This window comes from Dicentrarchus labrax, unplaced genomic scaffold (genome assembly GCF_905237075.1).
Source record: "Dicentrarchus labrax unplaced genomic scaffold, dlabrax2021, whole genome shotgun sequence".
NCBI lineage: Eukaryota > Metazoa > Chordata > Actinopteri > Moronidae > Dicentrarchus > Dicentrarchus labrax.
In genome coordinates, this window is record NW_026136718.1 from 6,753,592 (window position 1) to 6,780,055 (window position 26,464).

Genomic DNA, 26,464 nt, shown 5'->3' on the forward strand with positions numbered 1-26,464 from the left:
ACACACATACCAACTAACACACATACCAACACGCACCTTGCAATACACACAGAATATGGGATGACTGTGCTCATCTGACATCTCACTGCACACGGCCCTGTCTCACCACACACACACACACACACACACACACACACACACACAAACACACACACACACACACACACAAACGCTGAGTTCTATCCATCTTAGTAGGGAATCAGTTGCTGTGATGGAAAAGGTTTTCCGTTAATGGTCTATCAACCACATGAAACAGGCCATGTAGCCTTGCAAGGACATCCTACAAAAACAAACACACACACACACACACACACGCATGCATGCACACACACACACACACACACACACACACACACACACACTGTGCTTTGTCACCATCAGTGCTACAGTGAAGGCCAGTAAACCTCGAAATCAAAGGCTCTGCCATTTCTTTGCCTCTTCTAATATTTTAGCAGTGGAACAAGACCCCCTTTATGATTTGATTCAAAAGTACCATTAAAGGATTACAAATATTCCAATGTATATAAAAAACACAAATTTCAGTAATATATTTTGCAGTATACAGTAATGTATATTATTTTACATTTAAGAAATGCAGATGATTAGCCCCACATATAAAAGAAATACAGTATAATACGTTTCAACAGGTGTCAGAAATTATTTAGTATCACTGAGTTATGGTTACCATATTTGCCACACTGAGTCTGACTGTCTTCCTAAAAATCCCTCAGGGGCTTTGCTTTTAAGGTACTTTAGGAAACTGGATGAAAGTAAGGCCTTAAAGAGCAAGTTAATCATATTTAGCCAGAACCAAGGTGCACAAAAGGGATATTATTGAGGAATTGGTGTTATTATCATACTTGTAATTTTGTCTGTGACAGGTCAGTAAGGTGATGTTTCTGAACGTAAACAAGATAAAATATTCAGAAAACCTCAGACTGTCATTACCTTTGATGTGTGTTTTTGGGTGAAGTTTTACTTAGAGGAACAGAAGAGATGTAACATTCAGCCTGTGTTGGAGTTCAGCCAGTCTGTGCCTCTCTGACCTCTTTACATCTTCTTCTCTCTTGCATCTACCCATCCACCCGTTCATTCATTAATTCAGCCATCTATTCATCTCTCCATCCTTCTATTCAGACCTCCATTCATCTCCTCCGCCCTCTGACCCACTTCACTTACAAATGTCTATGTTGGTGAGAGTGTGTGCATGTGAGAAAAAGAGAAATAGGCGGCAGCACACACATGCCAAAGGGCTTCCTAAATAGCATCTTGCAGGAATGTTTATCATCTGAATGCAGCAACGCTGAAACAAGTGATTTTGAGAGATATTTCTTAAATTTCCTTTGAAAACAAGCAAAACAAAGGTGTCCAAAAGAGAAACACAGTCCATTACTGCTGCTTGTGCAGGAAATATATAAGAAGGAAGATACCATTTGCAACTACAGTCTTCTTAACAATATTCAACAGTTTGTGGTCAAAGTCTCGACTGCCATTGAGTAACCTTGTACAATTTGGACCCATGAATTAACACTGCCGTCAGCTGCCAACCCAGACTAGGCCATATATAAACTGAAGTGATGGCAGAACCCAATTGGCAGCAAAATGTCCTCCAATCACTTCTGGCCAATCCACCATATCCACCTACACAGATGGGACACTTAAATACAACAGAGCAGAGCACAGAGTAAGATGACAGTGGGCCATTATGATATATACATTTAAATAAAACTGTTCTGAGAATAATCATTCAAATTACATCATGTAACAGGAACATATGTATATAAACACACAATGAATCCTGTATGGTCCAAAGTCAATACGACATCAGTGACCTGCACTGGGTCTCCTACACACTCTACAACTACAATCCACACGTCATCCAAAAATTACCATTTTCACCATTGTGTGTCATTTTCCATTATAGACACCATAGCTCTCAAAAAACTATTATTCAAACTCCATACATCTGGATCATAATATAAAAAGAAATTTAGATCATACAATGACATTTAAAGTCACAGCTGTACTGAGCAGCTTCCTATCCATCCTTTCTAGCTTAATGTCACAGCCCCCATCTGTAGCTAATTTACAGCAGCTATATCCTCTATAAATATCTTAGAAGGAGTTAAATCAAGCACAGGGGACAAGTGGTACAAATTAAATCCTGAGTGTGTGATATGCAGCAGAGTGCTGATTGTGTCTCTTTGATTGACTGGCCTGTGATTGTACAAGTATTACAATGAGAATGAATTAATATTGCGCAACTGTGAACTTTGTGACTTGAATATTCACAATTGTTACAGTTAAACATTTTTAAATATATGTGTTTTTCATCTATTCAGACTGACTAAACTGTACTGTTTATGGAGCCAGTTAGAGCTGTAATAGCTGATTTTCTCCAGAAGAGGGAAGCATTTTATCACCATCCTAAAGTCACAAGCCATTAACTCTGCTTCCACCACTGAAGACCTGCCACACCCGATGTTTGGATGTATTTGGTGCATTTTTTAATGCATTAAAATCTGTTCTACCTCAGCCTTTAATGCTTCACATAGTGAAGATAATGATGTTAAAAAAACAGAGGAAGAATTGTCCGGAGGGAGAGAAGAGTAAAATGAAGGATAGAGAAAGTGAGACTAAGTGCAGTTTTTTCAAACCTGTCCAAACCACAGCATATCACTTGCACATCTGCTACAAGAGGTACAGGTATATGCCTCAGGTGTCAGTATAGTATGGTATTGTGTGTGTGTGTGTGTGTGTGTGTGTGTGTGTGTGTGTGTGTGTGTGTGTGGAGTGATAGAGCTATGTAAATGACTCCACAGGAATGCAGCTAGATTTACAATTGAGGTTGTGACTCTTATAATTACACAGCTCCGTCAGATCAGATCACTATCTCAGGTAATTTCATTTTCACTGTGTTTTTTGTGAGCGTGTATATGTGTATGTGTGTGTGTTTCTGTGCACACCACAGACGCTTTAAACATTTGCTGCAGAGATGAGACAGAAGAATGGATCTCTGTGTGTGTTACCGTTAACAGCCATGCAGTAACCGAGGGCAACCGCAGAGCAGCTTTGTCATTATGGTGCTGGTGATTTATGCCAGTCGCTTTAGAGATCTTATTAAGTGTCACTCACAGTCACACCTCTCTGTGTCGTCTGCAGCACACTTTCTGCAATATTATCATCTGGTGTCAAACCGACAGAGAATCCCGACTGTAATCTGGCCAATAGCTCATTCACAGCAGTGACAGTTTCTAATGCAAAAATGCTTTAGGTGTGCAGATGCAGGTGATATTTTCTTCTCCATTTGAATACAAAGCACAATATACAAGGTGTGATTTATTACTGAAACTGATGAAGATTTGTACATTTGCCAAATGGTAATTACAGGTAGTTGAACGCAAACTATTGTCTGTAACTTCAGTAACCATTGCACAGAATACTCATGGTAATCCCAGGTCATTAAATACAGATGCCTTTGGTTGCCAAAGTGTCAGTGTTTGACGACCTGGGAATGCAATTCAACAATCAACTATCTTTCTCTAGAATGACTGACCCCACCTTTAAGTGAGAATAGTATCTGTTCAGCTTGATCCAAAGTCAGTAGGACAGCATACCGCAAATACAGTCCATATATTATCCAAACATCCCCATCTTCACCATTGTGTGTGGTTTTCCATCATATTATTGACACAATTGCTATAATCTTATAAAAAAGAAATTTCAACAGATGTTTTGTTGCTGTTGTAAGACTGTCTCCTGCAAATAACAAATAGATGCATACGGACAACTTTCCGGTCTCTTTCGGCTTTTAACTGCTGTTGCTTTACCGTAGATGTGAGACAGCTGATGGGGGAAACAACATGGATTCTTCCTTTTAAGGCACCAATCATTACAGAGCATATTCCATTAATAATTGATCTTTCCATTACATCTTGCATAGTCATAGTCATGGAAATTGGCTCATGTGGTCCCTTTGCATTTTCCGTGGAGATTACAGTGACCTTAATAATTATCGCCCAATTTCCAAGCTGTCCTACCTGTCATTTATCTTGGAATTGCTAATCAATAACAGCTGAAGGCATTTCTCTTTGAGCACTCCATGTCCATCAGCTTTAGAGTCCCACCTAGCCCGGCCTTAGGTCTTATTTTAGTAGCAAATGATTTTATTAAATACATTTAATACAGTTGATTATTCTTTACTTTTACACAGTTCTTTTAATTTTCAATTTCACAGTCAGAATGGTTGATTCTAAATAGTTTCAGAGCTATTTATGACATTTACGTCTGTGTGTTAAGGTAGGGACAGCCCATTTGGAATACTTTACATTTATGGTCTGTGCTGTTCACCACTCATGTAAATTACATTTCTTTCCTGCTTGATTGTCAAATACATCTTTATGCGGATGATACACTATTATACTGTGTTGCTGATTCTGTTCAAGTTGCACAAAGAAATTATAACTCCACCTAAAATAACTGCAAGATATTAATTACACCTAAAAGTATGTTATGCAAATACAACACAATTCATACTTTACTTAAAATCCAGAAATGCATATTTATATATATATATATTTGTAATTTGTGTATCTGTCACAATGAAAAATGTACCTTTAAATATCATGTAAAAAAAAACCTTTGCAAGCTACAACAACAGCCTGGCTTTCTGCACAGAAACACTTTCCCTATGAGCTGTAGGAAAAGTATTGTAGAAGTGGTTTTTCTCATTTCCTGATTATGGGAATGTAATTTATAGACATGGTTCCACCTTTAGGCCCTTAGAGTCAGTTCATTGAGCTCTTGGATTCATTACTGGAGATAATTACAATACCCACCACTGCATTTTTCATGATTAGGCTGGTTGGTCTTTCTTTACTAACAGACACAATAAGCCTTGGTGTTTATTTATCTACAAATGTCTTGTTGGAAAATTGGCATCTCATATGAATCTTTTAAGGCTCTGAAAGAAATTACTGATTTATTGCCGGTGCACTGGTTGGATTTTTGAGTGGAAGATCAACCAGATAAAGTGAAACTTGTTTCATACAAACACTTTATTCCCCTCTGTAACTTCAAAGCACACATAATAATGGCCTCGTAGCTGCCATGTAATGATTCTATGTCTTCTTTTTTTTTTGTTTATTTCTGGTTTTGTGGTAGAAGTACAACTATGCTCAGACTAAATAAAGGACCAATCAATTGCCTGTCACGTTGACACTCTTGCATGTGTACTGGATTCATTGGGTGTGTGGTGTTCACAATGATCCCCAAAAACTTTGCAGGAGTCTAAGGAATCTTGGGGTTTCCCCCTGGGCCACAGTCTGTGGTTTTTAATTCAACTTTTTTTCATCCTTCCTCCTCACCCTTCTCCTTCGCTGACTTTTTTTTCCTCCTTTCCTCTCATATTCTGGTCTTGACTTGGATTTTATAAATCAGATAGGGGGGGTTGCCGAACCTTTCATCACACGTGTTGCATTTACATCCTATCCCAATATCCTGTTATTACTCTATAAAGGATTCTCAACCAATCTGTTTTGCACATGTTGGTACATGTACCATCATATCCTGTTTTTGTCAGCCATACCGTCTCATCCAGACATACAGTAAAAGCAGATTTCAATTCTTACAGAGATTAGATGGGATGCACCCATGATCTTTTTCTCTTATGTGGTGCATCTTTGTAATCAGCATAAGCAGTTTCCATGATGATCGCGTTTGAAATGTTCCTTTTGTTTTTGTAGCTGTACAAAAGAGATCCACAAGATATGATCTGTCTCATGAAGTAAGATTAGTGGGTTAGCCAGCTAATTTTAGAATCAACCCAGGCTTTCTGGATTTATAAGGCTTGTTCACTTTGTTATATACAGCATAGCTAACTTCCTCTAGAGTTTGTTAATATCAAAGGATTTGAGAAAATGTGTAAATGGCCCACCCACTAAGAAATCAACTCACTGATTCAACTTATACACAGTATAAGATGATAGAAAGGTGATGATACTCAGATATATCTTTCACAGTAATTCCCTCAATGGTTTTTATCAGTGTAGCCTATTGCACGCTTGTCAAGCACTTCAGAATATGAGGCGAATAGAAAGCCTTTTCAAGCGTAATGTTTTGAGCCTTCACACATAGCAGCGGGAGCTTCACCATAGGCTACAACATATCAGATAGGCACCTCCTCACAAATGTCACTATGGTCTCATATTGAGTACAGAAACAATGTGGACCTTCCCACCATGGGTCGTATCACACAGTAAATGGAAGAATGTAAACACAGTTACTTTGGGACGTATATTGAAAGCACAATATGGCCTCATGACATACAGTACATCTATCTAGCATTGCATATCTGATGCTGAACTATAATTCAAAACCTGGATGACAGATACCTATGGCCAGACATTAACCCCTTATGTCAACCATAAATCCAGCTTTAAAAAAATGTTAATAGCATCTGTACACTCAAAGGTAGCTCCTGCTGTTTTATGTGCACAGTCACACAGACCTTAATCAATTGCTGTTTTCCTGTAGCCATTATGTTTAATCATTTACAATGCAGCTTTTCTCCAGTAATCCTCTCTGCACTGGCAGCAGAAACACCATGATGCATCTCATCATGAAACATAAGAGAAATACTGGTAGTAATTATTTTTCCCTATACCCACTCTGGCTACTGAATGTGTTAAAAATGTCAGCAATATAATGTTTAATTTATTTTATGTTTCTATTGATTACATTTATTATAGTTGTGTGCTGTGTTCCTTTTCTCCACTGCATCATATTATTTTTGCCTCTCTAATGACCTAATTTTCCCATGAGGATCTGTAGTCTCATCTTTTAAATTAAACATGCAGCTCTTGATCTGTTGATGTTATGTGCGATTGGCTGCATATTTAATATGAACTTGCCCAAAGCTGCATTGGAAGATGTATCTCAGAGAGACAGCTCATAAGGACTTCTGAGAGAGATATCATGGATCGCCAATGCAGGCATAATGAAGGCAAAACACAAAAAGAGTTGAGTTGAATATCAGGACACCAAAACTTTGACTTGATTAAGACCTTTAACATTAGATATGACCTTTTATCAGGAAAGATTTATGTATGAAAACACAATCTGTGTGAGAATAAAACAAAGATTTGAGAGATTAATTAGAGACTTTATGCATCAGACGAAAGATTCTAGTGGAATCTGACTCTAGACCAGCAGGGTTAGCATGGCTCCAGAGGCTGGGGTCTTCACCACCACACCATCTCTTGGCACTAGTCAAGTCGGTTTTTTTTCGATTCGTTTGACATCGACCATGCATCTGCTCTCTGGTTCCCACAATCCTTTTCCCTTGTTGCTATGGCCAGAGCGTGTTTGTGTTTTCGAGGGTGTGGACTCGGCGGTTACTGAGTTGGTGGCTGATTGTATTAGCTAGCAGAGCTGGTTTGGAACTTGGAGACTTGGAAAAACATGACTCATGAACTGTTGTTTCTTCTCTTTTGCTTTTCTCTCACTTCATCTTCCTTTTGATCCACCCACTGCAACCCCCCACACAGACAAAATGATGTGATACTTGCTTACAGCCACTACAGAAAGAAACATCATCATGCAAAATGATCATGGATCGAATTCACTGATGATGTTCATGTGCCACATTCAGGCCATTTTAACCAATTTGTCATTTAAATAAGTTCAGTATAAAGTTCTTATGTGCACATATCTGCAAAAAAACTTGCTATTCCGAGTAGGTAGAGTGGAGGAAACCATTCCGACAAAGCAGAGAGAAGAAGTCCTATTCACAGCTGGTAACCGGCCAAATTACATTTAGTCTAAAAAACCCCATAGCTTATGGAATAGAATATCTCATATATCTCCCTGTAGGGAGCTAAAATGTCCTTATAGAAGCAAAATAGACTCGCTGTGCAGATGGGGCTGGAAGTCCAGAAAGAAAGATTATTTAAATTTACACCATTAAAATCCATTAGTAAAATCCAAAGTATAAATACCACATACTGAATACTGCCTTTGAAATAGTACGTACCAAAAAGTCATGTTGTATGGTGGTGTATAGTATGAATATAGTTTCTTTTCTATTAAATATACTCATTCTGAGAAATGACATGGAATTTAATTATTACAGAAACTCGTTATTGTTCTAACAGTAAGTGGTCCTATGATAGGGGTTTAAACTACAGCAGTGCATCATGTTTTATCGGTACATACCTCTTGTATGTTTTGCATGTTAAAGCTCAATTTACAAAATGACCAGCAACTACATGCAGTATAATTTATGCAGTGGAGTAAAAGACACAGTATTTTCCTCTGAAATGCAATGGAGTTAAAGTATAAAGCCTTACCGAAAGTAAATAAAACATTTTTACATTTTACTTGAGGTATTTGGTTAGTTATGGTTTACTGAAAGACTAATTTAACAACCTGTTCTTGATAAAATCTCTATGACTTCAACGTGTGATTAAGATCAGTCTGCCAGAAGATTAACTCATGTCACCATAGCTGAATGTCTCAAGTGACTCTTGAAACTGTGTTTCTTTGTTTTTTTTGCCAGGAGTAAACACATTTTACAATGTGTAAGTGTGCGTGTGTGTGTTCTTGCACATGAAGTGAATCACTACGCCCTGACTGAACACACTAGTATAGTGACTGCGGGAAAACTGGGGCAGGAGAGCAGCACGCACACACTCTTAAAACTGGGACAGAAAGTACTGTATGTCTCTCTCTTCTGTCTTTCTGTAGTTATGCAGGTCGTGTGGTTGGCAGCACTTTAAAAGCCCAGAGGGAGAACCCAGAGATGACTGTCCGTAATACAGATCCTGTCCTAAAGGGGGCGAAACAGAGGCTGGAGCAGCTAACACAGGTAAACAGACGTGCTCACTTCAAATAAGAAATAGTGGGTGAGGTCAATGTTGGCGCACACCATTCTCACAATTTCTGTTTGTTAACAAACCTTTTAATTACTTCACTTGCTTTCAGAGAGGTTATTTATTATTATAATATTTCATTTTTTCCAACGCTAACAGCAAAGGCCTACAGATAACAATATTGGTTGGCCGGTTCATTCCCATTTATGTATGTAATATCCTGTATATGAATATCTTCCATTAATCAAGCCAGATTTTCCTCTTATAGACAGATAATCTAATGGGCATATTGTGATGGAATTTACAGGATTCTTTCTTTTTTTGTAGCATCATCATCAAGCTAAAATGACAACATTGCATCAGCATAAACCCTGTAACATATCCCATAGTCTTATAGGCAGTCCAGCATGGACATGTCTAACAAGGACATCCACATATAGCATCAGATAATCCTCCTCCCTGGGCTCACACAGTGAAGTCAGTGTTTGTTAAAAGAATCAACTCCCTCCAACATCTATAAACAGCAGTAATTAGCTGTAGCTGTATTTTATCATCCTAGATAAATAATTTTTTACTTTGTAAAGTGTGTAACTTTGCACTGTTTTATTACGTTATGCTTATGAACCAAAAAATTGTCATGTTCACTTATACGCAACTGACTCACTGTTGCTAGGGCAGCCTAAGGATTTCTTCTTTGACAATACTTTTGCATTTTATGCTGAAATGGTTAAGGCTGTGACATATCTTTTAATTGGGCTCAGGTATTAATTTATCCAACTATGCAGACTATGCAGTAGCGTAGAGTGTCGACGTAGATTTATAGAAAGGCAGAGTAAGCGACATGATCTGTGGGTGATTTCATAACTCCTCCGTAGAGCATTAATATCTTATGTATTCACCTTGGCCATGACACCATGATGTATAAAGGTGGTCAGCATTCTGCAGGAATGTTGCTACCTGCCCGTAATGGATGGAATTATTCATATTCATACTTAAGTAATGATGCTGTTGTTAGTTTGATCTTTGGCTATTATTACTATGGTGAATTATTAGGTTCAACCTCTTGGTTTGAAGTGTAATGAAGGTGTGATACACAGTTGCTAGAGCTAGCTGCAGGGCCCTGGATTGTGTGTATATGTGTGTTTGTGTGTGTTTGTGTGCACGTCCTCATCTGGCTCTCAATCATCTGTTATCACCTCGTGTGTGAAGCACTGCTTAATCCAATAAATTTAAATGTCAGCACTCTAAAGAGATGTAGATAATAACATGCAATAATAAATGTATTAATTCAACAATTAAACTGGATTTATGCAGCACTTTCAACACTCTGGACAGCATGGTAATATGTTGATATGATCTGCATGGATGATTCATAAAACCATATAAATATGATGCCATAAATGATACATCAAGGTTATTTATAATGATGATTCATTGTTTGTGCCCAAGACCATGTGGCTGTGTTTGAGACACTTCAGAAACTGTCAAACGAGCTGATAGACAGACAGGAAGCCAGAAAAGTAAACTCAGAGAAAGACCAAACAAACAAGCAAGGAAGCAGCATAGAAACATCGAGTTTGTCAGCTGTTAAAGAATAAGGCTGGCAATATTTAATATATCTTTGTTATCGTAAACAAATCCCATGAAAACACCAAAAACATCAGTCCAGCTCTCGTTACATTCCCAGCCTGTCTGTGACACTTAATGTGTCATGATAATTTACTGTGAATATTTAGTGCGGAATCATAAGGTCAAGACTAGAAATTGTAGTTTGTTAAGGAAACCTGATGAATTCTGTTATCATGAGAGTTGTTGGTAGCTATAGAATATTCATGGAGAATCATGGGATGGTACATGCTAAGGTTTATTTTTCTCTTTTTGCTGTTGAAGCTTTTTCTGTGGTCCGTCTGATTTTGGTGGTGAGTCCATTAATCATGTTGCATTTACATAGAAGAAATGCCAAGTCAGCAGCCCCCTCTGCCATATACGCAAACACACACCACACGCACCATGTAATCATGTTTGAAATCTACTTTCTCAGGCCTATTAATTCTATGTAACCCTTACATTTCCCGTTAGTCTATGATTTAAAGAACACTGATTCTTCTAACATGAACACATGCACACCAACACACACTCAAACACTGTGTTAGATCAGTGGTTTAGACTTGTAAAACGTGTCCGATAGATGGATGGGGGTAAATGCTAACAGGCCACAACATGAACCAAAGCCAAAAGTCAGATATAACGCAGCTCATCTGCATTGCAAACTATTTTCACTTTCAAAGGGTGTGCAGTCTTTCCATCTTTTTGATATATTGAGAGAAGGCAAGTCTGTGCACACAAACAAACCCTGTGTGTAGGTGAACACAGTGAGCTGTTCTTGTCCTTTGAACAAGTTTAGAGTCACCTTTGGAAATCCATGGCCTGGGTTGTGCTTCTTTCATGCTAGCTGCCTGAGTGCTTACTCTGTGGGGGAAGCCATTTATCTGAAGCACACATTAATGCACGCCATGTATGAATAATTATTCATGCCTGTCATGTGTGCCATTTACACACTTGCACAGCCAGGATGAGAGGAGGAACAAAATATGAAGCAGGACAAAGAAGCATCCTTGGAATTTTAATTATTCCATCAGCCATCTTTTGGAGGTTTGTCTTTCTTTCAGTCTCTTCTTATCTTTCACTGTCCCAATTTTGTATTACGTGTTAATTAGACCTTCACAGCAGTGGATTGTGTTTCATGCAAGCTTTGCTCTGTAATGGGATTCTATTAGTGTAGCCACTTGCTTCTCCTCGCAATTAAGCTTTTTATGTACATGTTCAGCCAATCAGGATGAGCCTAATCAGCCTTGTGAGGGCTGCCCCTGTATAGGAAAAGGGCAATGGTCCCACCACTCCTTCTACATTCATCCACTTTTCTTCTTAAGTGATAGCAGATGGCAACACTGCCAAGGATGGCTTTATTAGAAGAGAGTTTCAAATTCTACTCTTCCTACTATGTCTTAGTCTCACCCAGAATCCCCGGGAATAACATTCATACTGCTGAGTGGAAACCAACCTGCAGGTTAACTTGGCTTTAGTTAAAGGAATTGTTGACATTTTGGGGAAAATGCTTATTTGCTTTCTTTGTTAAGAGTTAGATGAGATGTTAGATACACTACTTTATCCGTCTTGCGATGTCTGGAAGCCAATTAACTTAGCTTAGCACAAGACTAAAAACAGGGTGTAACAGCTACTGTGGGTCTGTCCTAAGGTAACAGAATACACTTACCAGCACTTCACAAATATACACATGTCAGGGAATAAGGTTTTACAAGGAGGGTAATGTCAAAGTCTGGCTGCCTGGCAACCTCAGGGCGATGGCAAGACTCCAGGAAGTCACTTAAGACTGTAGCTACTATGCATTGAAAAAAAATTACGGAGCAAACAGAATTTAAGGGCATTCAGTTTTACGTGGTCTACAATTTTGTAGAACTGCTCAATATCAACATTTTCCCTGGGATAGGGTTGCTTGGTGAGCAGTATCAGGCAATCCCTATGGTGCTTTATAGAGACTTCATCCTGATTAGCTCCATATTACTTTGTGCAATAGCTACACCAGTGTAGTGCGGTATAACTAGTGATATGTTTCTGTTTATCTTTGACTTTTCGCTAACAGCAAACTACATAATTCTTAGTGTTGGCTGTTGTGCTCCATTTAATTGGTAAATGTACTGCCCACCATTCATTAATTATCTTGTTTACTTTTAGAGAATAGCTTAACCAAGCAATGGTACCTTACCAATTGTTCATTGTTGGATAGCTGAAATGATAAGTAATATTATAGTTACCATTCCACCACTCATTATTTTGAATTAACATAGTCCCATCTCTTTTGTATTTTAGTAATATGCAAACAAAGACAAAACAAGACCAAAAATTCTCACCTTTCATTTATGAGATAGAACAGACTGCTGTAGAGCTGCCACCCTTGAAAGATTTATTTCTAGGCCTATTGGTTTTGCTGGAGAGTTTCAGAGCCACACAACCCAAATTCAGTTTAAATTCTAGCTTCCCACATGACTAAGAAAACACAGTCCTGGTGGAAACATTGCTGTAATGTTTTTTTGTCCTCCCTCAACCCTCATTTGCAGTCTGATGACATGATGGTGAATCACACACACACACACAGAGACTCAAGTCTGTCTCCATGTCCCTTCGGACATGCTGTCATATAATAACCTTGGTTCCCCTTGATTCCACGGCTGCCCCACACCTACTGTACAGTGGATGCCAGATGTCCCTCCTTATGTATTTAACCTGCTTTCATCTATCAGGGAAACTCATCCTAAAACATAGGTATACAATAAAACCAATTGCTTTTTTAAAACAGTTGAAAATATCAATTATAAATATACCTACCTAGTAATTGTGTAGATTTCAAATATCATGAGCATATAATAAGTCAGGTTACAGCCCTGTTTGTTAGGCACACATATGTTTGTCTGTTTACATGACATGTATGTATAGTGAACTACAATTATGTATAGGTCTACTGCTGCACATTTTCAGGGTCACACTGAAGAAAAATGTATACTATTTGCATACTTAGTCAGTATGTGTGTATCAGCACCACAATATATAGTAACAGCTTACTATATCTTCTTGTGTTAAATGGATTACATTTGCAAAGCAGAGTTAAGCCATCTTTAAATACTGGAAAGTAGAATGGATTTTGGCTGTCTAGCAACAGGCAACTTAGGCGGGGAAGCAATTTTATAACTACACTTACCCTGCATGACAATGAAGTTCTAAAAAATGTTTGTAATTATAAAATCCAAAACAGTTGACTCTCGGTTTGGCCTTTATAGTATTTAATTTGCCGGACGGATTTCACCAGTGTAAGGTAATATAAATCATTACGATAGATGTTACAATCTTGTTGGCATCAGCTGTGCTGAATATATGGAAATGTTATCTTAGGGGAAAATAAAATAGAATAAAATGTCACCACAATATATCTCTTTCCTTTATAAAACTGGTGGCCGTTTGCCTTATCTCTGTTTTCAGCTGGAATTCATATATTACCTACCTTGACTCTCTACAATACACATTCATCATACTGTGAACCAATTATATGTCCCTGTCGCTGTGTGTGTGTGAAAACCTAATAACTCCAATTTTGGTGTTTTCTAGTTTCTTACTTGTTTCCTACTTGGACATAAAGTTTGTGTTGTGCCTTATGATTTAATCAAATTCTTCATCCATTGATTGGAGAAGTCAAAACCCAATATTTGACTAAAGACTGGGTGTTTTTTCAATTCCTCATTAGTTGATCTTTAGGAGACATGAGGTTTACACCCGGTGTCACAATTATGTAACATGCCACAGCATCCACACTGTGACTTCACTGAGTGGTAGAGTATATGGATTCATGCAGAGTCAGCATGACCTCAATTACCCTATAGCCTGCTCTCTGACCTGTGTGTGTGTGTGTGTATTTTCTTTTTCTTGTTTTTGTACATGTTCCTGTGCTTGTTCAAATATGTTTTTGTGGGCCATTTGGTGCATTTAGAGAGAAAAACATCCTTTTTTGTTTAATCTTTGGCATTTATGTGATTGCTCTGGTGATCATTTAAGTATTATCAGAGCATGCAATATATTGCCGACCTTTGACCTACTATAGGCGTTTTGTAATGTATGTGATTTGCAATTTGAAACGTATTCTCCTTTGTACTCCCTGTAAATTCTCAGGTCGACCAAATAGCTAAAAAAAGGTCTATAGCCACACTAGCAGCTCTGTGAAGCTGCTCTTAGGCATTGTGGTGCTTTGAGCTAAAATGCTAACATCAGCATGCAACATGCTCACAGTCTCATGTTGATGTGATATACCATGTCCACCATCTCAGTTAAGCCATTTAGCATGGTAATATTTGCTAATCAGCACTAAACACAAGTCTGAGTCTGATGGGGATGTCATTAGTTTTGCAATCATTTAGTAATAAACCAACGTATTAGACAAATTGCAATTTTTGACCGGATGATGATGCTAGATGAGAAGGATTACCAAAGTGATTACAGTTTATTCTGTTGGGGGGCTTGAAATATTATTGGAAGGCAATCCTTCCAATAGTTGAGAGATTTTAGTGAAAACCACATGCCAACTTCATGGGGGCACTAGAGAAAAAGTCAGGGAATCACCATAGTCTGTGAGTTTGGTCATCTGGGGACCATGAATGTCTGCACAAACTTTCATCACCATCCATCCTACAGTTCCTGAGATAGTTCAGACAAACTGACCAACATGACCATCCATAGAGCCATGCCGCTAGTTAAAATAATGTAAATGTGTTTTATTTGTTGTGTGTGTAATGTGTTTGGACATTTGTACATGTGCGTGTTTTATTTAGGAGCTATTAGTGGAGCTCGGCTGGGCGAGCAAAGCCCGAGGAAAGGTAGAGGACGAGGAGGGAGGGAGCGCACAGACAGAGGGAGGCAGTGGAGACGACTGTGACGATGAAGACGGCTGTGAAGCATCTGGTGAGGAGAAAGGTGAGTCATAGACACACGCACATGCAGACAAGCTTACATGCAAAAAATAGAGGAACAAACATGCACCCACACATATACACACATGAACTGATGCAAACTTTTGTTTTGTGGTTGTACAAATATAGGGCTTCTGACTCATGCATAACACATCAGCATCTATATCTATCTATATATATATATATATGTGTGTGTGTGTGTGTGTGTGTGTGCCTATTGTAAATAAAACCCGACACACACACATACAGTTCATTGGCATGGTGGAGGTTTTAAAATGCTGCAGCCTCCACATATCTTGTGCCAGCAGGGAAATGCCCAGAGGGAGGGATAGTACTGAGCGATGGATTCAACTGTCCTCCCTCTCCCTTTCTCTCTCTTCTTCTCTTTCTCTCTGGCTTCCTCCATCTCTCTTTCTGCTGGTCTCAGCAGTTTATTTCCTTCTTGGACAGGATTAAGGATGCACTAACAACCAGGTCACCCCAAAAACAGAAATGGAAAAATAAACTGTAATTATTCATTTATCTCTTGACTTATTCATCATGCTTATGCTTATAAATAATACATGGGTGCCACATGGAGATCTGGGGACCCCTAGGAGGCTTGATGGAATCCCACTGAGTGAATGTAGTTAAAATTAGCTATTAATTAAATTGGTGGGCAGTTGCAATGGCGGTGGTGGAGTTTAAAAAAAATTAATAAATCTATGTATTGTAGAAGTTTGTAAAAGTATTTCTGTATGAATGTAAAGACTCTAAAGCAACAATCAAAGTGAAAAAGTTAAACACTCAAAAACAAATTAGCTTCACATGACATACCCCCCAAAAAATACAGAGGAAATGACATCAGTGTCCACAATCATCCCCTCTCTCTCCCCTAGTTTAATCAGACTCAGCAGCTTGTTTCCAAGATTATTTTAGGTACTGTAGCAACCTTCTTTCAAAATATTCTGTTCCCACATCATAAGACCAAACAGGTTGAGTATTTTTTCACACCAATGCAATCTCCAACCAAGCGCCTGACGGACAAACAGTCCTCAAAGGCTGCTGCAGCTGACATACTGTCCATGTCTATCTTTAGCTGGAAAAACGCATATGTTGATTAACTTGTCAACAACGAGAAGACCCCGGCCACCTTTATGGTGACGGAATTTTCCATGACACCCAAAACCTCCAACCTTTGTTGCAAATGTTCTTGCTTTATGGGATTGATTATTATAATTTACTAAACCAAGGCTCGTTCTTCTGCATCATCACCATGTTACCCATGACCCACGAGGTTACATGTGATATTACTGGGTGGTGGGATCTCTGCCCCTGAGGGCAGGACGTAATAGGTTCAAAGGCCATTGTCACATTAATTATCCCTGCGCTGTTCTCGTCATTACTGGAGTCATGAGTGTGTATCCATACAGTGACGTAGGACGCTGTATGGCTGTTAGTCCTTTGTGATACTGAACTGTAGCTCAGTGGTTCCCAACCCCCAGGCTGCAGACTGCTACCAAGCCAAGACGAAAAAATATGATTGGACAAAATAAAGCTAGAATTTGTTAGGCTATTGGTGTCATTGTAGAAGTAACTTGAACTTTATTTTTTCCTTGTTAAACCTACGTATAGATACTGTTTTAAAATCAAAGTAGGTCATCAGTATGCAGAGTAATCAGTCCTCCTTTAGCAACTCAGTCTGCATGTGGCTGATACCAGACTCGAGCCTGAGGGGTCCCGACAAAGTTTTCAGGTTTCAGGTGTTTTGTTGTGCGAAGCCTTGCCTTGGTTTGAGTTTTGTTATTTTCAAATGTAATTTGTTAATATTGAAAGTCTTTGATTTAGCCAGTCCATTCACTAATTTGTTTGATTATCGTTTTATCTCCTTTTCTACGAAGCAACAAAAAAACCTTGAGAGAGAGAATTTGAGTGAGCTTGAGAGGTGCAGGAAAGATAGATAGAAGATAAAAGGCCACAAAACACATGTGTTATAATATCCTAAAGGGTTCTATATGTGCTTAACAATGATTCCAGTCATTGCCTAGCACAACCTTGTCAAATGGTCCACAAAAACCGCGTGATTATAAAAATGTCTGGTTTGAAAAAGGTTGGAAACCTCTGCTGTAGGTATCTACTGGTAAAGATTGCCATTGAAGTTAAGGGATTTGATGTAGCAGTGGGCTGACGGAAACAAACTAATCTTACAATAAGTATCCAAGTGTCATCTCTATATCAAAGTTATGACATTTACTAAAGTATCCAAAATAATTGAGTCAAATGAGGGGCTTTTGTGTTTGTGTGTGTGTTTTAAGAGAACAAAACTGTGTTTAAGATCTCACGCTGTAAACCTTGAGTTAACTTCATTTAGAAAACTGTAAACCACAATGTTTCAATGCAAATGACAGGAGGTAATAGTCAGGATTACAACATGTAAACACTGTTGACATAGTAGTTGTGAATTGAAGACTGCGTTCATGACAAAATCAAACATTTATGCCTCCTTAAATGTTTGTTTTCTCATACTGCATCACCCCGTTATTTAATAGCTCTAAAAGTAAGGTATGTGTTTGTAAGTTTGTCATACCCTTTAGACTAACCTTGATGCGTCAGATCTGTGGAAACTTGTGCCTCCCGCTGGGCCCGAAACTGGTACATTGGCTATTTGCAGAGAAAATTGCTGGTTATGATTTACCGAGCTGGTGGCAGCATGTGGGGATCGTGTATCTCAAGCCACAATGAATTCCTGGAGAAAGAATCACAATAAGTGACAAAAGGGGATTTTCTGCATTGCTCCCCCCCCCCTTCGGCATCTCCATGCATATAAACAAGCCTAACGCGCACTGAAGCTGAAAGAATGATGCAGTATCAACCAGTCCACACAAATCACACAGGGTCATTGTTTTTAGAAATATTTGCACTTTGTATTCCTGTACTATACATTAAATCAGTAGTTTTGAGTTAATGTATGAATAAAACACCATCAAATGAATAAATGCAGGCCGATCTGATTTTTTTCTGAGTAGATCTGCTACTAAATCTGCCTGTCCACGCTCTCTGACTCTCTCTCTCTCTTTAAAATTCAGCCTACAAACTACTTCTCTAAAACTGAATCACTGAAATGTGGAGATTATTATTTTGGAAAAGGAAGCGCATTGAAACAAAATTGTGCTTGCGTGAGAAATGAGAACGTTTACGAGTGTGTCGATGTGTGTTCACAAATTAATGTTTATGGCCTCTTGTTTATTCTTGCGTGCTCGACATGTGCTTTACGTGTAAGATGTAAGATGTGTGTGTGTATGCAGGCGGTACATCTGTTGCTGCAGTGTCTTTGCATGTAATCCGGTATGTTTTATGGATGGCTCAGTTCTCTGTCTGATTGGCTGAAACGGATCCAGTAGCGCGCTGCTTCTGTACTTATAATGTCTTTCTCAATATCAACCAGTTGTTTTCTTTAACACACACACACACATGATTGAGCTTACGTTCTCTCCCTCTCTATTCTTGGACTGCAGATATGAACAGGGATGAAGAAAATTAAGAATTCTTCCTGTCTTGTAATTAATTCTCATGACAATTCTCATTTGTTGAATACTGAGGAGGGACAAGAGCAGTGGAGGATAAGAGATGAAGGTGGTGTGATATAAACCAGGAGCTGAAATCAAACCTCAAAACTTCAACACCTCAATGCCAAGCATGTGTTTTATTTATGTGAGCCACTTAACAGTGAGAAGCTATTTTAGTCATGCTGAGACAGTACGCAGGCTATTATTATTTGATTTAAGTCAATTTACAAGTTGATCTTAGCCAGAATCACTTGGCAAACATTGTTCATTGTACAGATCAAAAGCAAACGAAAGAGGCAGGCGCCTCAACATATGAGCAGTTAAAGCCGAGCGCTTATCTTAGCGCTGTTTGGCTATTTTATAAAGGTTTTTTTTTATATATAAGTAGACAGTGAAGTCCAGCCAGAAACGCTGATGTAGTTTTTTTTTCTCTTACTTTGACTAGCTGTTTTGAAACCGATGTTATACTGACAATTAGAATATCTATAGCTAACTGCTAATAACAATAAAAGAAAGAAGAATAGTAAAAAGAGAAGAAAAGAGAAACCACACAAATGCATGTTATAGATGCTGCTGAACATTTGCAGGGGAGGTTTTTTCTTCTCTTGTTACTCTTCTCCTTTCTTCGTCATCTCTCATACTCCCCACCCCTTGAATTCACTGAGATTAAACTCATTGATTTTTTTCCTCTTCAACCCAGTACAATCCCTTTCTCAACTGCCCCTTCTACGATCTCTCTGTCTCCCCAGACATATCCAGGTCCTATAATGTCAATAATGTAAATGTAATCACAGTTTCTCTTCTCTTCTCTTCTCTTCTCTTCTCTTCTATTCTCTTCTCTCTTCTGAGTAACAAATGAAATGCTGTGTCACCATAATTGCTATGCTTTAAACTGTGATGTGGTGGTGGATGCAGAGATGAGGGTGCTTTACCTCCAGGTATCCATGAGTCACATTACAACCACTAATGTCAGTTTAGTCTGGAAAGCACCGATCCTTTTCCCTTAAAAGACCTAACTTTCATAGTTTGAAGGTGCTTGCAAAATCCCTATTATGGGTAAATGTCTTACACATTCCTGTTGTCTGTTCTGCAAATACAAACACGGATAAACAAATTGTAGGCAGGTTTGTCTTACAAACAATACATTCAGCAGCTCTTTGTATCTTGTATCACAAGATGTGTTTGTGTGAGTGTGTAAGAGAATGCGTGAATGTGTACTCACGAGGGACACTCAATCCCTGTAACCATGGTTACCAGGTGGTCCGTGGTCTTCCCACGGGTCCTTATTTGATGACAATGAAGAAAGAGAAAGAGAGAGAGGGAGGGAGAGAGACACAGAGGAAGAGATAGAGAAAGAGAGGAGGTGTGGCAGATTTTGTCTCTTTTGGCCAAGTACATAATGTATTGTAATGTACCTCCTTTGTGTAATACCTTGGAATCTCATTAACCATAATTTGCAGTTAAAACATGCTGTACTAAATAATGAACTAACAACAGGATATTGTACATTGCAGAACCATTTTCTATTTATTGTCCTGCTCCCATGTTTCTTCCCTCCATCATCTCTGCCTTGCTCCTCCGGCCTCTCCCCCACTTCCCTGGGGCCAGATTCGCAAAGCCTTTCGAAGCTATTTCATCTTAAAGGGAAAGGCCAGTGTTTTCCAACGCTTGAACATGTTACCCCTTTGCCTCAGGACAGTTTGATCTGCATTCATAAGCATCTGTCTGAAGGGAGCCAGAAAGAACAATAAAAAGTCTGGCGAGCCTCCTAATCTGCAGCCGTGACTATAAAAGTTCCCAGAGCGAGCCTTTGGATCGGATTGATCAGTACTATAAAATGAAACTGCTCTCTTTGTACATGCATGCACTGGAGAGCATTAGGGTGTAAAACATGCCATGAATGCAGTCAGTATTCTACTGATACAGCAGCTTTCCTTTGGTAAATCCAGACTGAAGCATTTGCTTATCATGCTTTGTTTTCACATGTTTCAATAGATTTATACTTACATCCAACTAATGAGAGATATGCATTAGTAAATGTGGAACATGTAATGCTACATTGATTTATAAAATAATATTTCAGCAATATTTTCATCATCAAAACGGTGTATTTTTGTGTATCTCCGTCTGTGAACAAAAGCATGGTGGTCATGGGCTTACTTAAACAGTGAAAAGGTCAGTGCTGATCTGAAGCACGAGACGAGGCAGTTTTTACTTTTTCAGTATCTAACCAAAACCAGTCTAACCCTTACCTGAAAGAATAAGTGTGGATATTTTCTTATTGTCAACGTCCTGCTAACAAGTATTGTCTGTGTAGACAAAGCCTGATATATCTTATTCCTCTGTGCCACAGACCTCCATTGTTCTCCAAAAACTGAATTAAAAACATCAATGAGCCAAACTGATCCTTTTATTGAGATGAAATAGGCGCTGTAGTTAATTTGAATCCGTCCTTTGTAAATACTTAATAGCATACTACAGCTGAAAACAGTCTCCAACAAACACACTATTTACTCCTATTTGAGTAACGTTTGCTAAAAGCTAGTTCCTGCTTTAGGAATTATAGTCTCCCCAAACACGTACAATTTTTTGCCTGTTTTAAAAACTTTTATTTATTTTGCAAAAAAACAACAAAATGCATCACATCACAAAACAAATCAGGCATTCTAGACTGCAACAATCCCCAAAAAGAGCCTTCAAAATCCAGGATGGATTGATCAAAGGGGCTGGTGAAGGTCATAAAGGCAGCAATTATGTTTTCTACAAAATGCTTTTAGTAAAACAAATGAATTGCATATAAATTATATTTGTACGATCATTGAGATTTTTGAGATTTCTGTGTTAGTTATAATCTAGCTTTCTCTTTTAATTGCTCCTTTTTGTCTGTACTCAAATCTTTGGTTTTTATTTTGTTTATGTTGCCTATGTCTCACAGCTTGGGGTATATTGACTGGAACTTGAACACACAGATACACACACACACACATACACAGAAATCAAGGGGGGAGGAGAGATAGGAGGGGACGATAGGGGGTAACAGTTGGTGCAGAGAGAAAGGGAAGTCATAAGTGAGTTCACATGCTGTGTGCATGTGTGTGTGTGTGTGTGTGTGTGTGTGTGTTCAGCATGTGGTAATGGTTAATAAGCAGTAGAGTTAAAATGATAGATCCTCAGGGTAGGAGCTACGGCTCATTAAAGAATTACACATTCACTTTGCTCTCACTGTCGCTCTCATTCAAAGCTGCTTTAAGTCTGTTTTGTTCAACACACACTGAGAGAATTAAATTTAACATGAAATGCTGCACATTGTAGAATATCTACTGAATACGTTTGTGCACAGTTGACTCCCTACACTCAAACTATCAACATGTCCGTAACCTCTGTCAAGCATTTCCTATCGGTCTTGTCATGTCCTGTTCTCTCCCTGCCTGCCTATCAATCTGTCTGCTTGCCTATTTTCTGCTCGCCCGTCTTTCTGCCTGACTCCCCACTCGTCTCCACACCTGAGTGAGTTTGTTCAGGCAGATCTGATTAGACATCATCTGTTTATTAATCCCCCTTCTCTGCAGTGTTGCTGCCCATACTTGACCTTTTCGAAAGAAGCCTGTTGCCCTTGCTTTGTCCAACATGCTCTACCTCCAGCTTCATTCCTCGCGTATTCAAATGAGCATTGACATGCCGCACACATAGCAGACGACGCCACCATTGGCCCGTGTTGATGTGCAACCTTCAACTAATCACCCTGCCGTGTCCATCCTTTCATCCACCACCAATCGCATTCAGTCCCTTACGCTCATTTATTTCCCTACTTGTTTCCTCCAAAGGTTTTATGATTCCACTGGAGGCTGTGTGTAACCTCAGTGAGTGTGACCTTGGGAAGATGCTTCACTGCAAGTCCAACCGTTAACTGTTATTGTAGTCATTTGAAAACAAGCACTAGCCATTCATCTGGATATTACATTTTAAACTATGTTACTGCATATTTAATTTGGGACCAGTGGAGTAGGTGATGGAGATGTAGACTAGATCATCTGAGGAGGCTATTATCCACAGTAATTAAATAAATACACTTGTTTATATATAAATGCAAGTTTCTGGGAGATTAGCCAGTTGATTAACTTGATTATAAAGTGATAACATAGACATCACAATGAGATCTTTCACTCACAATACTTAAATATGCCGTATGTTAAGTTATAGTAAGCAGCACCCTTTCAGTGATTTTTATAAAATCTTCTGAACGTCTAATTACATCTTAAAAGTGGAAACATCAATTAGGTTAATCAAAACTGCACTTTCATATTCCAGGTGAGCAGCCATGTATCGATTGATCTTTCATCACAAATAATGCATCGCTAGCCGCCAGCTTTTCTATCAACCCAAAGTAAGAAATGATGGATGAAGGCGTTGGCCGGTTGAAATGTTTTGTTGTTGTTGTTTTAGCCGTGCCAGCAGCATGGTTCTAGGGACGGGCGAGGTCAGTCAGTTCTCCGCTTTGAAATATCTCAACAACTGTCAGATGGATTGCTGTGAAATTTAGTATCGACATTAACGGCCCCATGAGGATGACTAATGATTTTGGCGATCTCCTGACTTTTCCTCTAGGGTCACCATGAGATTCATATTCGTGGTTTTAGGTGATAAATCTCAACAACTTTTGGATGGATTACCACTAAATCTGGTAGAAACATTCATGGCCCCCACCAGAATGGATTCCACTCCCTTTGCTGATCTCTTTGTTTTATGACTCAATACCTGCAGTCTCATCAGCTTTACTCGCATCGAGCATGCTAACACGCTAAACTAAGATGTTGAACATGGTAAACATTAAACCGGCTTAACATCAGTATGCTAGCATTGTTACTGTCAGCATGTCAGCATGGTGATTTTAGCATTTAGCTCAAACCACCACTGTGCCTACAGCCTTACACAACATGCCAGCATGGCGGTAGACTTTTAGTCTTGTTTAAATGAAATTCCCTCTTTGTGTTATGTCCATTGCTGTACTCAGAAGAAGTGATAGACATTGGTAGTGGAGAATCATACATTGGTTTTTATCAGCATAACAGAAACACAAAGCTTCCTTGACAACCAGTTGCTAGCGAAAACCACAGTGCTTGCGTGTGCATGTCATACCACAAACCATGGGCAAACCATAATCATTCAGTTCTCGAGTTTCTTCTAGTATTTATAATTCCCTGCTTTTAGTAGTAACATCCTTTCACATCGAGCCTGTCAAAGTAAAACCTAACAAATCCCTTCAAAATAAGAGCCTTTCTGTCACTTAGTATAGTACAGCATAAGCTTATGAAAATTGATGGAGGATTTTAGTGTCTATAGATTCTCTGCTCAATGAGCAAGTTGACCAGAAGGTCAATTTCCGAATACTCTTTATTTAAGTCCATAAATAACAAGACGGCAGCAGTGAAGAAAGAACAGTACAGCGTGTTGGCAGGATATCAGAATCATATTCACTGAATTGGCCAAGTTTAACATAAAGTGTATGGTCAGAAAATAGCTGTTGTCATTGATGTTGAGATATATCACCACTCCTTACTTATGATGTCCAAAGTACAAAACCTAGTGTTCTTTCTTTCTTTCTTTCTTTCTTTCTTTCTTTCTTTCTCTTTTTTATTTTGCTATCATTTTATAATATGATTCCGGTAAGTACTTGCTGAGGGTATAATCCACAGCTACCTTTTACCATGCTCTTCCTGTTCTGTGTGTGTGTGTGTGTGTGTGTGTGTGTGTGTGTGTGTGTGTGTGTGTGTGTGTGTGTGTGTTTTCCTCCCTGGGGAACTGAGGCTGAAGTAATGAAATGCTCATTACTGATTCAGCTGGAAATGCTAGGGATACATTTACACGCCTACACACACACACACCAGCTATCCAGACGCCTTTCAAGGTCACCTCACATCATTTTTGTGTGTGTGTGTGTGTGTGTGTGTGTGTGTGTGTGTGTGTGTGTGTGTGTGTGTGTGTGTGTGTGTAAGAAAGAGAGAGAACGAATGTCTGTTGTATTTTTTTTTTTAAGGATGGGTCTAATTGGGATTTAAATTGACAGTTGTGTACAATACACTACGGGCTCCTGATATCAGACACTATCATTAATGCACTCCATTTTATACACATACATACAGTTTCACCATTGCTGTCAGCTCACTTTTGCTCATTGGATCATACATCCCTGACATCCTTTTTTCCACTACCATCCACTCACACTGTATATCTAACATCATATTTGAGTTACCTGAGGTTACCGTCTGAGGCAAGACGAGACAGCACAAATGTTCCTCTTCTTTGTTTATTACATTAAAATGCATTGATTGAGTTCTGGTTTACACACAGACCTGCCTGATCAAAGCATAGCTAACATGTTTCAGTGACACACACTCTGTTTATGGACGCACACATATTGTCTGCTGTTATTAGGAAGATGCTGTGTTGTCAGATGGGTTTTGTTTCAGATGGCAGACTGGGGGGAAAGCATGAAAGAGAGTTAAACACAGTAATGCTGAGGTTTGGGTATTGGATTCTCTGGAATGGATGCTTTGGGAATGCTTGTTACGGACCAGGCAGTCTGAACATTACAACGGATTAAAGCACAGGTGAAAATTGTGATTTTGGCAGGATGGTCAGTTGCTTTTATAACACAAAATCAAAACAAAAACAGCAAAAAAAAAAAAAACCTGATGGAAATGGTATAATTACAGGTTTAATCTCAGTTCTTTTAAATACACCAGCACTACATTGGCTAAAATGTGTCTATTTTCAAACTAGGCAAATAAATGTTTACCAAAGACATGATGCTGTTATTTATATAGCTATACTGACATTTATATTTGATGCAGATGAACATGTATTTATTTAGTCTAATCAGAGTTTTATTTATAGTTAACATAGTGAAGTCTTACCAAATTAAATAAAACAATAACCTTGTTAAAAATAATCATGAGTTTGTAAGCAGGTACACATTTGCTCCTGTACACAGTGAACAGTATATCATTTAAACAATAACATATTTAAGCTTCAGCATAGGATTTTAAAGTTTTCTTGGCTGAGAATAAATAATTACTGTAACGTACGTGTGCAAAGATGAGCATTTTTAGAGAAACAAGCAAGTGAATTCAGTGTAGATATTGTGTTTTAATGTTTTTATTCGTATTCATCTGTGGTATTTTGTTGGGCTCTGGAAACCGTTTATTAGTCCAATAATTATTTTTTTCCACATGACATCATAACACATAATTAGCAACAGTCTGTGAATAATCATACCAGTTGCCAGAATAATGTCAATAATTTACAATGTTCCTTTTGCAACTAGGCATTTCTTTCTCTCTTTAGGCTAAAAACATCCTCATCAAACCCACCAAACTGTGTCTGTGTTGACATGTGTGTGTGGAGAGAGAGAGAGAGAGAGAGAGAGAGAAAGAGAGAGAGAGAGAGCTAGAGAGAGACACAGTAAGCCCTGGCAGCCAGTCAGTTTCCTGTGGGTCACCACAGCTTTGATTTATGGTCC

At 38.7% G+C, this 26,464-nt stretch overlaps 1 protein-coding gene across 2 annotated transcripts in view; it reads left to right on the plus strand.

Annotated features, from left to right (window-relative positions):
* LOC127350466 (glypican-5-like) overlaps positions 1 to 26,464 on the plus strand; it is a 49,303-nt gene that overhangs the window by 15,758 nt on the left and 7,081 nt on the right. For both annotated transcript variants that reach the window (XM_051377152.1, XM_051377151.1), the window contains 2 exons: positions 8,746 to 8,866; positions 15,263 to 15,404. In XM_051377152.1, the coding sequence (XP_051233112.1) occupies positions 8,746 to 8,866; positions 15,263 to 15,404 (263 nt within the window). The remainder of the gene's footprint in view (positions 1 to 8,745; positions 8,867 to 15,262; positions 15,405 to 26,464) is intronic.